Below are 15,747 nucleotides of genomic sequence, written 5' to 3'. Positions count from 1 at the left end.
TAAACCTTCCATTCCAACCAAAATATTGTTTGAGAGTTATTCTCCTTTGTCTGTTATCCAAAGGAATGTACAGATATTCTCTCATCTAATCTCTTGAAGATTTTATTTTAAGAAAAATGCTAAATTAAAAAAAATCCAAAATTCTAATTTACAAAAATTAACATAAGCAGAGGGAGTTCTAGTTTTATCAAAGGATACCTCCCTCTCTAAAAGGCTGCCTCTGGTTGAAATAAAAAATAATTTTTCATAAATGTAATTTCCTCACAGAGTTTTCATATGTTGCTAGTACATTTGAAATACAGTCCATGCCACTGATGGCCCCAGCAAGCCACCTTTCCTACTCTCTGTCCCTATTAGATGTGTCTTCAGTTGTTCAGAGGAGAGAGGCCTCCACACAGCCCCTGGTGAGCACACCATTAAATATTTTCTATTGTTTTACTAATCATGATGGACAATTATTATGTTTCTGGCTAAGGCTTTTCTTCCAGCTAAGAACCCCCAATGGTTCTCTCACCTTATCTCTTATAGATTATCTTCCTTCCAAAATGCCAGTGTTCCTCTATCTGGTTCTCTTGGTACTTGAACTTCATTGTGCACCACCTAACAGATCTGAAGGCAAAGTAACCACCTGCAGTTCCTCCCAACAAAATGCCACCTTCTATAAGATGTCATCCATCAATGCTGACTTTGCATTTAACCTGTACTGGAGGTTCACTATGGAGACCCCAGATCAGAACATCTTCTTTTCCCCTGTGAGCATTTCTGCAGCTTTGGCCATGCTCTCTTTTGGGGCTTACTACAGCACCCAAACTCAAATACTGGAAAGCTTGGGGTCTAACCTTACAGACACCCCGATGGCAGAGATCCAGCAGGGCTTCCAGCACCTGATCTGTTCACTGAATTTTCCAAAGAAAGAGTTAGAATTACAAATGGGAAATACCTTCTTCATTGGGAAGCAGCTGAAACCACTGGCACAGTTCTTACATGATGTCAAGAGCCTCTATGCAACTGAGGTATTTTCTACCGACTTCTCCAATGTTTCTGCAGCCCAGCAGGAGATCAACAGTCATGTGGAGAAGCAAACCAAAGGGAAAGTTGTAGGCCTCATTCAAGACCTCAAACCAAACACCATCATGGTCCTGGTGAACTATATTCACTTTAAAGGTAAGGCTCTAAGATATGCATTCCTAGGTCAGTGTTCCCATAATTTGGTGGGGTTCTCTGGGGAGCTCATAGTCTCTTCTCACTGGCATCAGTAGGTGTCCCTCATACCACAGTGACCTGATCCACAGTTCATTGCTGTGTGTAGTTTTGGATCTTCCAGGAGGGACACATAGCTCTGTGGATGAACCCAGGAAATTTCTAGAGAGAGGGCACTCTCAGAGAGGTGAGTGACAATAGTATGAACATCCTGCTCACATGTAGCTAGAGAATCATGGTTTCTAAAAGATTTGGTTGGACGAGCTTGTGCTTGGAAGGTAAATAGACTTGGGTTTAAACCCTACTATGACCCTCACTTGCTGTGCATTCTTAGGCATGTTATATAAATATTTCTATCATGTACAATGCACCCACTATGTGCTAAGCACCATGCTACATGTGTGGTTTGCACACATTGTCTCATCTAATCCTCATAAGGGCCCAAGTTCACAGCTAATGAGTTTCAGAGCTGGTATTCCCACCAAGGTTTGTCTGATTCTAAAGCTCATGCTTGTAACAACAAGAAACATGTGACTCTTTTCTGAAGATGTTGTGTTCAAATGATTTCTCCTGGTTCTACAGCACATGTCAGCCATGTTTGGTGGAGGAGTGAACAATTCTTGGCCACAAACCACACACTTGTAGACGGATAAAACGGCAGAACAGATCTGTTGTCTCATTTCACTCTGTGTGTTGGGTGTGCTTATACCTTTTTAGGGAAGAAGAAACTGTGGCTCTGATGGGTTTAGTGTAAGTATAGTGATTTTGGACATGGACGGAACAGCTGTTGAGCATGGAGTCCAACAGTCCTGGGTGTGACTCCTGGCTCTGCCATGGGCTAGCTGGGAGACCATGTAAAGTCTTTCTCTCCCTGGTCCTCACTCACTTGTAAAACTGGTTGACAGTAGGTATCTACCTCTGTGGTGGTCTTAATTACCAAATGAGATAACTGATGGAAAAAGTCACACTAGCATTAATACTGGTTTAAAAAAAAAAAAGAACTCTTTTCTCTCTGTATTTTAAGCCCAGTGGGCAAATCCTTTTGATCCATTCAAGACAGAAGAGGGTTCCAGCTTCTCAGTGGACAAAACCACAACAGTGCAAGTGCCCATGATGCACCAGATGGAACAATACTATCACCTGGTGGATACGGAGCTGAACTGCACAGTGCTTCAAATGGACTACAGCAAGAATGCTCTGGCACTCTTTGTCCTTCCCAAAGAGGGTCAGATGGAGTGGGTGGAAGGGTCCATGTCATCTAAAACACTGAAGAAGTGGAACCGCTTACTGCAGAAGGGGTAAACATCTTAGATGGTGTGAGAAGTAGAGGGTGGGCATGATATTACAGGTGAGACAGAGTCCAGCAGAAACTCAGAGGCGGGAGAATTACCCCAAACCACTTAATAGCTGTGTGATGACTACTAAAGTATACCTAGATCATACTCTGTGTCAGTCCCTTTGCCAAGCACTTTACATACTTCACTACTTCATTTCATTTAAGCACATCAACAAACCTGCAAAGCAGATAGTAACATAGGGATTTTTTCAAGTGAAGAGTCAGGGCTAGAAAGAGAAAATGAACTCTCCAAAGCCAGTCAGCTACTAAATTGATGTCTTCCTAGAAGCCAGTTTGAGCTTAGGGGTTGGTAGGATTTTGACATTAAGAAGTAGATGAGCAGCCATATTGGCTGGGAGTGTTAAATGGAAAACCATGGACATTTCCAGGTGCTACCAACTGACATTCATGTTGTTGACTCCCCAACCTTGGCCAACACCCCAGAGATGTTTCTTTTTTTACTATAAATGAGACACAGCTCCCTACTTCCAGTGCTATAGTCCAATATTGGTGGAAATAGAGTTCATTTATTTCAGGATAAATTCTGAGGTGCTGACACCATGTGTTGACCTGAATAGCAATTGTTGACAAAAACTAGGGGAGAAGCAGAGCCTTATATAATACAATGGTGACAAACAGGAAAGGAATCATGAGCTTGGTGTGCTGATAACCATGTGTTACCTCTCCCTTTCCTCTACAGGTGGATTGACTTGTTTGTTCCAAAGTTTTCCATTTCTGCCACATATGACCTTGGAGCCATCTTTCTGAAGATGGGCATTCAGGATGCCTTTGCTGATAATGCCAATTTTCTTGGTCTTAAATTTTCCAATGTAAGTTGATAGATTGGAGTTCCTTGAATGTATGAACTGGAAAGGCCATTAAGAGTCAGTTCATTCAATTCTCTCATTTAATTAATGAAGATTCTGAAACCCAGAGAGGCAGAATGACTCTTCCTATGCCATATTGACTCTACAGTCATTCTCATTACCCCCAACAAGTCACTGTGACAGTTAATTCCATCCTTACCTTCATGTCCTAAAACAATTCTGATAGAAGACCTTAATGATGAGAATTAATTCTGGTGAGATAGAGCTCTGGAGGAGGTGGTGGGGGAAGAGAAAAGCATAAAATGTGATTTCTAGAGGCAGAAAGCCATGGAAAAATTGGTGGCTCCCTGACAGCTAGCTCTAAAATCACCATACTGAGTGACTACACTTAGCCAAGTAGCCTTCATATTCAAGCACCATCAACAGTGTGATAAAGGGGTAGCCCTGTCTTTCCTTTTCCTTTCCTGCTTCCAAACTGTTCCAAAGACTTTTTCTGTTACTTGGGATCAGCAGTGTTTGTTCTTCCCCTCCTCACAGGCTGCCCACAAGGCTGTGCTGCACATTGGTGAAAGGGGAACTGAAGCTGTAGTTGTCCCTGAAGTCAGATTCCTGGTTCAGCCTGAGATAACTCTCCTTCACCCTATCATCCAATTTGATAGATCCTTTCTGCTGTTGATTTTGGAGAAAAGCACCAAGAGCATTCTCTTTCTAGGGAAAGTTGTGGACCCAATGGAAGTATAATTGGGAAATAAGCTGTTGGGTAATTGCATGTGCTTGTTGCAATAAGAAATAAATAAATAGTATGGCTTGATGTGATCAATACGGGCTTGGACATGCTTTCCTTTATGCAGGGATGAAGATTGGACCCTATCCCAACTGCATTGGGTGTGAAAGAGGTCACTCCTATAACCAAATATTCAGATAGTCAATGAATGACTCATTACCCAAAGCACAAAAAGATACCATGTCAGTGCATTCCTCTTTGTCAAAATGCCTGCCCTCCACAACCCCACAAGTTAGTTAGCTCCAAGGAATTTGACTGAGCTGGCAAGTGCATCCTCTTCTGCCCTCTAAAGAATAGTTCAAATTCAGGCAGACCCTCATACCCCATTATTCTAACAAGATTCTAATAATGATTCTTGCTAGAACTGCCATTGTTGGGTTGTAAAATGGTGCTTCCACTCCAGGGCTGAGTAACAGACTGACAGCTCCTGCTAGGGATCTGACATTTTTGACCTAACAAGTATGGGACAAAAGAGAAAAAGAGACAGATAAATTTCCCTGTACAAACCCACCTCCCCCCCAAGTGTTTCCTTTTTGTTAATTTATAAACTTGGATTGGAAAAAGAAAGTCATTCATTCATACCATAGCTCATAGCCTTCATCTTCTGTATCCTAATCAGACTCCTTTCCAAATATTGCATCCCTGTCTCACTTGCTCAAGTGCAAATCTCCTGGTTAGTCTTTCTTTTTGTCTTGATTCTTACTGAAATTTGATACTTCCCTATCCCCAGATTCTTCCCCTTACCTGTGTAGGCCATCTCACCCCTCCTCACCAAACTAGATTTCATCTTAGACAATATGTATTCAAAGCCCCAGTATTAGAATTCAGTATGCATAAATGGCACAGTTAGTGTTAATGATGTAGTGTCTGAAATTCTAGCCCTAAGGTGAAACTCTTCAGCAGCAGAGAAATAATAACAAATGCACAAGTGCTTTTGCAGATACTGTGCTTCCAGGCCAAAATAATTATGTTTAGAAAAGCATGTAGCCCACAAACATTCTAGTGTTTTCTTATTAGACCCATTTGCATGGAGATTTGCTTACTCCTGGTATAGCTTACATATTGATTTTTGTGGATAAGCAATTGAAAGCCCAGAGAGGGAAAGCAACTTGTGGTACAGAAAACTTATTGCTAACATGGAGTTTAGTTTCACTGAAATTACACAGCAACTGGCTCTGCTACTTATACTGTTCTGTAATCTTGGAAAAGATACTTAAACCCTACACCTTATTTTCCTCATCTGTAAAATGGAAACACATAATATCCATGTCAGGATTTTGTGAACATTCCATGCAGCAACATATGTAATGTGCTCATCACAGAGCCAGGCACCTGATAAAAATTCTTGTAAATATTAGTTGTTATTCCTGTTGGTCAGCATGAGACAGTGACCTGGATCAGAACCAAGGTTGTAGTGTGGGTCTCTTGGTTTGCAGATTCATGTTCCCTAGTTCAGGACCTACCTCTAGAGGCCAGAGTAAATGCCATACCAGCCCCTTCTTAAATTTTCCAAAATGTGTTTAATCAGAGGTTACTCTGGGAGAAAGAAATATCGAGGGAAGTCAGGAATTACCAAGACACCATCCTTCAAGTAATTTATGTATCTCATTAGAAACTAAACCCCATTCAAATCATTCATTCCTGTGGCCTACCATTTCATGAAGGACTACCACTCTTCACTTAATAAATCTCAGCTCTCTATAGCAAACTAGGAATAGAAGATAAATTCTTCAACCTCATAAAGGTTATCCATAAAATACCTGTAGGAAATATCTCACTTAATAGTTAAAGTTCTTAGCAGAATTTCTACTAAACTGGAATCAAGACAAGAATTCTCTATAGTATTGCTTCTATTTATAATTTTTCTGGAGGTCTTAGTCAATGCAACAAGACAAGAAAAAGAAATAAAGATTACAAAGGATGAGATAGAAAGGAGAAAACAAACCTGTCTACACAGAAAAACTAACAGAATCTATGGATAAAGTTTTAAAACAAAAGAAGAAAACTTATTGAAGAATGAAGTACAAGAAGGTAATGTTATGGATTGTATGGAATTTACCAACTTTATTTACCATTTTCTATTATGATAGAATCACATGACTTCCCTGATATACTATATTTCCTAGCCACCCTTGCAGCTAGGTGTAGCCATAAAGCTAAGTCCTCACTGATGGAACATGAGTGTAAGTGATGTGTGACATTTACTGACTAGGACATTACAACAGTTGGGTACCTCCTTCATGTTCTATCTCCTTTGATCTGGATTGTGGACTTATGATTCAATTTGGCCACCAAGCAGGTGAAGAGTTCTTTGGCAGTCTAGTGTAATATATGTGCCTCTTTTTGGAATAATATTTTAAATGCCAAAAAAATTTAGGATTACAAAGGCCATCAGTAATATTGAAATAAATACATTTTAAAATAATACAATTAATATTACAGATATAATATGTGTGTTTCCACAACATATTAATAAGATCTTGTGACAGTTGTAATAAATACATTACTTCCAAAATAATATTCAAGATATTTCAAGATATCTTAAACACTAATATACTTTGAAATTATGTGAATTTTACATGTGACAGAATTACAGGTACAGCTGCCACTACTTTGGCTTGTGGCCCACATTCATAAATGAATAAAATGCTAGATTATGGTTAGAAGTTGGTAAAATTGAGATGAAGTTTTTCTTTTCTTTTTTCTTAAAGAATTTATTTATTTTTGTGTGTGAGAGAGAGACAGAAAGCACAAGCAGGGGGAGCAGCAGGCAGAGGGAGAAGCAGGCTCCCTGCTGAGCAAGGAGCCCAATGTGGGACTCGATCCCAGGACCTCAAGATCATGACCTGACTGAAGGCAGACACTTAACTGACTGAGCCACCCAGGTGTCCCAAGATGAAGGTTTCATAAACAAATTTATTGATCCTCTAAGGATTTATAGATATTCAGACTTCCTTGAAGGTTCTATGGACTGTAGGTTAAAATACCTGCCTTGGCCGAAAAATGGGATGGAAGAGACCTTGATATCTAAATACTTTCATGAAGGAGAACTGCCCACTGACCTAAGATGTTTATTCCAGATGATTGGGTGAGGAGAAATAAACTTCTATCTTCTTCAAGAATCTGATTTATTGCTGAGTCCATTTACTAAGCAGCCTGACTATTAGTTTGATCAGGCTGCCATAACAAAACTCCACAAACTGATTGGCTTAAAAGAGAGAAATTTATTTTTTCACAATTTTGGAGGCTAGAAGTCTATGATCAAGACCCTGGCAAATTTCATTTCTGATGTGAGTTCTCTTCCTGGTTGCAACCTCCATGCTATGCCCTCACATGCCCTTTCCTCGTGTGTGTGCGTGTGTGTGTGTGTGGAGAGAGAGAGAGAGAGAGAGAGAGACAGAAAGAGAGAAAGAGTAAGCTCTCAGGTATCTCTTTTTGCAAGGATATGAATCTTACCAGATTAGGGCCTCACGCTTATGACCTTGTTTAACCTTAATTATTTCCTCATTCCAAATATAGCCACACTGGTGTTTAGGGTTGCAGCATATGAATTGGGAGGGGGCACACGCATTCAGTCCATAATACTAGCCTTATCCCAAGTAATACAGAAATTGATAGCAGTAGTGGGGATGTTGCAGGTTATATTCTCTGGGAAGCAGACTCTGAAACAGAGTTTATAGTACAGAATGTTTATTAGAGAGTATACTTGGGATTGATGTAATGGTTGGGCCTTTACACACCCACCTCAATCAGTCATTGGATATGGGCCAGATGTCTTTCTGCAACTGAGGCTGTCTTTGAAGGGACTAAAAGATGAAGACTTTCTACTGATAAGACCCCTAGAATCTGGAATAAGTCCTTTCTTGAAAAGAAATTTGTATGGTGCACCTCCATGTCCAATAATATCTACTCCTTATGCTGCTAAAATCTACTTTTTCCTTTAAGTCCAGAAAGAAGATCCTCCAGTGTTCCCTGCTATCCATTCTAGATTCCCCTTCCTCTCACCTGGTCTGTGTAGACTGAGACCCTCAGCCTTGACAAAGCCTGGTTACCATGCTCTTCTCTGGCCAAAGTTATTGCTAATGTCCATTTCCTACCAAAATTGGGCAGAAGAGTACCAAGAGACCCCTATGTAGATTGCTTGGGAGCCAAGCATATTTAGCTTGCCTCCATCATATAGTGACATTTCTTCCTCCTGATGACCAAGGTTAATTCCCCCTGTGCACATGGTGTAATAAAGAGTTTGACACCATTTTTTGATGTTTGACTGCTGACATCTTTTAAGCCTCACCTCTTTTTCTTCCCCTTTTCCTCCACATCTGGAAAAATGATAAGAAAGTCAAGATGTTCCTTTCTTTGGTGCCAGTGGGAGGTTCAAACCATGCAAGCCTCCACCTGCATAAAGGTCTTCCCATCCTCTAATCACCATAAAAACCCCAAGTCAGTTTCCTTTCCCTGATTTCTCAAGCCATTTTTGGACCAGCTTAGGTAGCTTGCCCTGCTTTCCTGAAAAAGCCTCATTATGTATATATTAACACTTTAACATTCTCTTGGTGTGTGTGTGGCATCACCAGTCTTGACACCTGAACACAATTTGGGGCAGGGGTCTATCCCATGTCTGTAGAATGGTGACAACAGATGGTTATTCAGGCTATTTCCTGAACAAAAGAATCCTGCAGTGTCCAGGAAGCATCCATAGCTTATAGTTCAATGTGATTTTTGCTGAGTTTTGTGGCAGAAGTGTTTGCCCTTTGGTGATTATGACCTGCAACCCTACAGAGCTCAGAGTTGTGGGGACAGGAAGAAGGAATTCTACCTTTGGACTGCCTTTGAACATGGGACTACAGTATCAACTCTTCTCTGGCCATCCTGCCAACCTGCTTTGTAGATTTCAGACTTGCCAATTTCCAAAATCATGTGAGCCAATACCCTAAAATGAATAAATAAATAAATCTCATGTGTATTATATTTATATAAATAGGGGTTCTGTTTCTCTTGAGAACCCTTACAAATATAGTTAGTTTGAGGATATTCCCTGAAGTAGCTTATAGAAGTTAAAAATATTGATTTCTTTTCTTTTTTTCTTTTTTAATTAACATATAATGTATTATTTGTTTCAGGGGTACAGGTCTGTGATTCATCAGTCTTACACAATTCACAGCACTCACCATAGCACATACCCTCCCCAATGTCTATCACCCAGCCACTCCATCCCTCCCACCCCCCTCCACTCCAGCAACCCTCAGTTTGTTTCCTTAGATTAAGAGTCTCTTATAGTTTGTCTCCCTTTCTGGTTTTGTCTTCTTTTATCTTTCCCTCCCTTCCCCTATGATTCTCTGTCTTGTTTCTCAAATCCCATATATCAGTGAGATCATATGATAATTGTCTTTCTCTGATTAATTTGCTTAGCGTAATACCCTCTAGTTCATACACATCATTGCAAATGGTAAGATTTCACTTTTGATGGCTGCATAATATTCCATTGTATCTATATATACCACATTTTCTTTACCCATTCATCTGTCGATGGACATCTAGTCTCTTTCCATAGTTTGGCTATTGTGGACATTGCTGCTGTAAACATTGGGGTGCACATGCCCCTTTCAGATCACTACATTTGTATCTTTGGTGTAAATACCCAGTAGTGCAATTGTTGGGTTGTAGGGTATCTCTATTTTCAACTTTTTTATGAACCTCCATACTGTTTTCCAGGGTGGCTGCAATAGCTTGCATTCCCTCCAAGAGTGTAGGAGGGTTCCCCTTTCTCCGCATTCTTGCCAAATCTGTTGTTTCCTGACATATGCTGGCCTCATAAAATGAGTTTGGAAGTTTTCTTCCATTTTTTTTTCTTCCATTTCTTTTTTTTTTTTTTTTTGGAACAGTTTCAGAAGAACAAGTATTAATTCTTCTTTAAAGGTTTTGTAGAAATCAGCTGGGAAGCCATCTGGCCCTGGGTTCTTGTTTGTTGGGAGATTATTGATTACTGCTTCAATTTCCTTGCTGGTTATGGGTCTGTTCAGGTTTTCTATTTCTTCCTGGTTCACTTTTGGTAGTTTATACATCTCTAGGAATGCATCCATTTCTTCCAGATTGTCTAATTTGCTGGCATATAGTTGCTCATAATATGTTCCTGTAACTGTTTATATTTCTTTGGTGTTGGTTGGGATCTGCCCTCCTTCATTCATGATTTTATTTATTTGGGTCCTTTCTCTTTTCTTTTTGATAAGTCTGGCCAGGGGTTTATCAATCTTATTAATTCTTTCAAAGAACCAGCCCCTAGTTTCATTGATCTGTTCACCTGTTCTTTTGGTTTCTATTTCATTGATTTCTGCTCTGATCTTTATTATTTCTCTTCTGCTGTGTTTAGGCTTTATTTGCTGTTTTTCTCCAGCTCCTTTAGGTATAGGGTTAGGTTGTGTATTTGAGACCTTTCTTGTTTCTTGAGAAAGGGTTGCATTGTTATATATTTTCCTCTTATGACCACCTTTGCTACATCCCAAAGATTTTGAACAGTTGTGTTTTCATTTTCATTTGTTTCCATACATTTTTTTAATTCTTCTTTAATTTCCTGGTTGACCCATTCATTCTTCAGTAGGATGCTCTTTAGCCTCCATGTATTTGAATTCTTTCCAACTTTCCTCTTGTGATTGAGTTCTAGTTTCAAAGCATTGTGGTCCAAAAATATGCAGGGAATGATCCCAATCTTTTGGTACTGGTTGAGACCTGATTTGTGACCCAAGATGTGATCTATTCTGAAGAATGTTCCATGTGTGCTAGAGAAGAATGTGTATTCTGTTGCTTTGGGATGGAATGTTCTGAATATATCTGTGAAGTCCATTTGGTCCAGTGTGTCATTTACAGCCTTTATTTCCTTGTTGATCTTCTGCTTAGATGATCTGTCCATTTCAGTGAGGGGGGTGTTAAAATCCTCTGCTATTATTGTATTATTGTCAATGTGTTTCTTTGATTTTGTTATTAATTGGCTTATATAATTGGCTGCTCCCATGTTAGGGGCATAAATATTTAAAATTGTTAAATCTTCTTGTAGTATAGACCCTTTAAATATGATATAGTGTCCTTCCTCATCTCTTATTATAGTGTTTGGTTTAAAATCTAATTTGTCTGATATAAGGATTGCCACCCCAGCTTTCTTTTGGTGTCCACTAGCATGGTAAATGGTTTTCCACCCCCTCACTTTAAATCTGGAGGTATCTTTGTCTAAGATGAGTCTTTTGCCGACAGCATATCAATGGGTCTTGTTTTTTTTATCCAATCTGATACCCTGTGTCTTTTAATTGGGGCATTTAGCCCATTTACATTCAGTGTAACTATTGAAAGATGTGAATGTAGTGCCATTGTATTGCCTGTAAGGTCACTGTTACTGTATATTGTCTGTGTTCCTTTCTGGTCTATGTTACTTTTAGGCTCTCTGCTTAGAGGACCCCTGTCAATATTTCTTGTAGGGCTGGTTTGGTGATTGCAAAGTCTTCTAGTTTTTGTTTGTCCTGGAAGTTTTTTATCTCTCTTTCTATTTTCAATGACAGCCTAACTGGATATAGTACTGTTGGCAGCATATTTTTCTCATTTAGTGTCCCGAATATATCATTTCAGTCCTTTCTGGCCTGCCAGGTCTCTGTGGATAGGTCTGTTGCCAATCTAATGTTTCTACTGTTATAGGTTACAGACCTCTTGTCCTGAGCTGCTTTCAGGATTTTCTCTTTGTCTCTGAGACTTGTAAGTTTTACTATTAGATGTTGGGTTGTTGACCTATTTTTATTTTTTTTGAGGGGTTTTCTCTGTGCCTCCTGGATTTTGATGCCTGTTTCCTTCCCCAAATTAGGGAAGTTCTCCACTATAATTTGCTCTAATATACCTCTGCCCCTCTCTTTCTTCTTCTGGGATCCCGATTATCCTAATATTGTTTTGTCTTATGGTATCACTTATCTCTCGAATTCTCCCCTCATGATCCAGTATTTGTTTATCTCTCTTTTTCTCAGCTTCTTTATTCTCCAGTATTTGGTCTTCTATATCACTAAATCTCTCTTCTGCCTCATTTATCTTAGCAGTTAGAGCCTCCATTTTTGATTGTGCCTCATTAATAGCCTTTTTGATTTCAACTTCATTAGATTTTAGTTCTTTTATTTCTCCAGAAAGGGATTCTTCAGTATCTTCTATGCTTTTTTCAAGCCAAGCTAGTGTCTTTATAATCATCATGCTGAACTCTAGTTCCAGCATCTTATTAATGTCCATATTGATTAGGTCCCTGGAAGTTGGTACTGCCCCTTGTTCTTTTTTTTGAGGTGAGTTTTTCCATTTTGTCATTTTGTCCAGAGAAGAATAGTTGAGTGAGAGAACAAAATGTTACAAGTGTAACAACAACCCCAGAAAAATATACACTAAACAAATCAGAAGAGACCTTCCAAAAAGTGGTCACTTTTCTGTTTATAGAATTGCTGCTATTCTTTTCTTCAATCTACTGTTGAGTTTGTAGGTGTTCAGAATGATTTGATAACTATCTAGCTGAATTCCTGGGACCAGACAAAATTTAGGTCTCCTACTCCTCTGCCATCTTTCTCCTCCCTCTAAAAATATTGATTTATTTTCTGATAACATCACCAAACTTGCCTTTTGACCACTTTGTCCTTATATAACACAGAAATGTATCTGGTCACTACAAGGCAAGTTCAGTCACTTACAAACTTTTCTTCTCTCTTTTGGGCAAACACATAGCTAAACTCAAGGCTTTCTTCCACCTTTTTTTCTCCTTTTCAACCCCCACAATAATTTAACTATAACATAGGAGGAAGGGGGCTCAGTCATGTATTTCCCTGATAACAGGGGAGAGGCTTATTGTCTGAAATGGTTAGTATCTGTCCATATTGGCTTATGGTGATATTTTCCTTTCATACTGGCTGCTGTCCCTCCCTACAGACATCAGTTGAGTTTTTTCCTGTTCTACCATGACCCTCAGTTCACAGGGACTCTTTAATGTATTGTCTTGTTGCCAATTTCAAATTCTCTTTTGATTTCCTTGTCGTCCTTCAACCTTTTATACTCCCTCCCCCAGGGACCTGAGAGACTTTCCCTCCACACCACACAAGGATACCAGGGTCTCTATGAGGTTGTCCTCATGCACATGCATCTTAAGATTTCTCAGCCATTATTATTCTCCTGCAACAGAATTATACTGGATGTTTGGCTTATCCACACAGCTCTCAGATTTCCATGATGACTCTCAGGGATTGAGACAAAGTTCCTATAACTTTTATGGAGTTTCTTTTATCCTTTCTACATGGGGCTCAGTCAAAACAGGTAGAAGAAAAAGGGTAAGAGCAGGGTGTTGGTTCCTTTCTCAAAGGCTGGTGTATCTGCTAAGATCTGTTGCCCAGAGAGGACAGTACAGAAAAGCAATTTATGCTCACAGTCTGGTATCTCCTGGAATATGGAGAAATGGTTTGTCCTGGAGAACCAAGCTTAAGGGGTCTCTGATATACCTTAATGGAAGCCATGCCTGAGATTCATGGTTGAAAGGAGAAGGTACTTAGACAAAAATGAAGGCTTTTCCAGAATGATAGACCTGACCTGAGGAGGCTTGCATTATAAGTCATAGTCAATACTAATGTGTACATATGCCATAGGGACACTGAGCTATTAGAATAGCCGCTAATGTTACAGAGAAGATTAGCATGGCCCCTGTGCAAGAATGACATGCAAATTCATGAAGTGCTCCATATTAAAGAAGAAGAAGAAGAAGAAGAAGAAGAAGAAGAAGAAGAAGAAGAAGAGGCACTAAGAGAGTATTTGTGTGAAGAATGCAAGGCCTGCTGAGACAATAGGGTGAAAGTAACTTTGGAGCTGATAATTAGGACTTGGGTCGTGAGGACTAAGTCCCCCAAAGAAAGGACACAAAGGCTTTCCTGGCCTCTGGGACAAAGGTCCTTGGTGTGCAGAAAACACCCTACGTTTATGAACTGGGTAAGTAATCCCCTATTTGGGAGAACCAATTTGACTTGGCTTTGTGTGGTCCTCTTATAATGTTTGGAATCTGGTCTTTAGAAAATAGTTCTAAATTCCTTAACAAGCAGGGTTATTTAAGTAGTCTGAGAAAGTAATATACCAATCTAAGGCAAGACTACCCAATTTGGGTGAAATGTGTGTTTTTGAAGATATTTCCCAACATTAACCTTGACCCCAAAGAGTCAAGAGAAAATCAGTAAAAGAGAGAGTGGATAAGAGGTAGAAAAAGAGGAGTAGTACAAATGAATAAGAGTAAACAGCATAATAATAGATGATATGCTGTATCAAGGGTTTACTATATACCTGGCAGTATACATATATTACTACACAAGGCATTTTACATATATTAGCTCAATTAATTTTTGTGATAACTCTATGCAGGAGTGTGACAGAGTCAGCTAGCCCTCCTGTTTGAGTGTTCATGTCAGTTAGAAACCCAGAAATATTTTTCTGGTAATCTGGAATGTATGCACAGCATTCTGTTTTTATGATAGCAGTTAAAATATCTAATCCCATTTTTAGGACTGCTTTATGCATTTTATTTCAGTGTTTAATAATGTAATGCCATTTAGAGAGTCATTTAAGGACTTAATTGTGTAGCAGGTGGTTTTAGCTATCATATGCTCTGTTTTGTTTAGCAAGCAATCAGGTAATTAGTAAGAGGTAGCTTTATGGAAAAAAAAGAAAAATATAAGTTAATGGAACAAATTACAAACTGAGTCTTGAGTGCTGTTATTGGGTCTCCAATGCTGCCAGTGAGATTTTTAGATGTCAGGCTTGAAGCATCCTCAGATGAAGTGGGAACAGGCAATGGGAATCAGATGGGTATTTCTGCTTTGTAATTCAATTGTCTCTGGTGATCCTTTTGAATAACCTTTAGAGCAACAAGCACAAAGATTGTCTACACATGCGTTTTGTGGCAAATTCTCTGAAGTTTACCTCATGTTGTTACTCAGATGCAGGAATGTGTTTGCCCATAGATCATGGAGGTGACTGGATCTGTGGGAACAAAGGAATAAAGGTGTGGGGGGGAGCTGAAAGAAGTAAGGCTGCTGAGAGTTAGCCAGCGTCAAGTAAGGGTCCCAACTGAGTTCATACTGTGTATGGATTTGCCCTGGGCGAACTGCCACTGCCAGCTGTGCTACATGTTGGGAATGGAGGCCTCAAGGGAATGGAGTGAGAGAGCAGAGGAAAAAGAGTCCTTCACCCTCACACAGGCATGGACAGTCTAACCTATTCACTCTCAGACCTTCAGACCACACCGGGGAGCTGCCCTGGCCAGAGGTCTTCAGTTGTTTGAGAAGTACTAGGGTTAGGTTGCTGAAGGGCTAAAAAGAGAAAAGAGAGGGAGGGAAGGATCCCTCCAAAGGGCAAGAGGGGAAATCCCTCACCCTTTCAGGCAAGGTGTGCGTCGAGCTGGTTCTTCCTGGGGCTTCAGATCCTCACTTAGGAGGAACCACAGCCAGAGGTCATCAGTTCCCCAAGAAATACTAGAGTCAGTATATTCCGAGGGAAAGTCCCAAGAAATTCCCAGAGAATCTGGAGAGAGCCCTAGGCCAGGAAAGTTTCCCTGTGTGAGGTCC

The 15,747-nt window shown here is 39.8% G+C and overlaps 1 protein-coding gene and 1 pseudogene across 1 annotated transcript; both read left to right on the top strand.

The window, feature by feature from the left end:
* The first annotated feature begins 537 nt into the window (after positions 1 to 537).
* On the top strand, positions 538 to 4,175 carry SERPINA7 (serpin family A member 7). The gene is made up of 4 exons (XM_045863293.2): positions 538 to 1,164; positions 2,225 to 2,498; positions 3,237 to 3,366; positions 3,901 to 4,175. The coding sequence occupies exons 1-4, from the start codon at positions 546 to 548 to the stop codon at positions 4,102 to 4,104; spliced, it is 1,227 nt and encodes a 408-aa protein (XP_045719249.1). The 5' UTR covers positions 538 to 545; the 3' UTR covers positions 4,105 to 4,175.
* Positions 4,176 to 13,794: 9,619 nt separating this feature from the next.
* Positions 13,795 to 13,885, top strand: LOC123851553 (U6 spliceosomal RNA; annotated as a pseudogene).
* The last annotated feature ends 1,862 nt before the right edge of the window (positions 13,886 to 15,747 follow it).

Source organism: Mirounga angustirostris, unplaced genomic scaffold (assembly GCF_029215605.1).
Source record: "Mirounga angustirostris isolate CCGP_5_RB_7025 unplaced genomic scaffold, mMirAng1.0.hap1 SCAF_11, whole genome shotgun sequence".
Taxonomy (NCBI): Eukaryota; Metazoa; Chordata; class Mammalia; order Carnivora; family Phocidae; genus Mirounga; species Mirounga angustirostris.
This window is presented reverse-complemented; position numbering and strand designations above follow the sequence as displayed.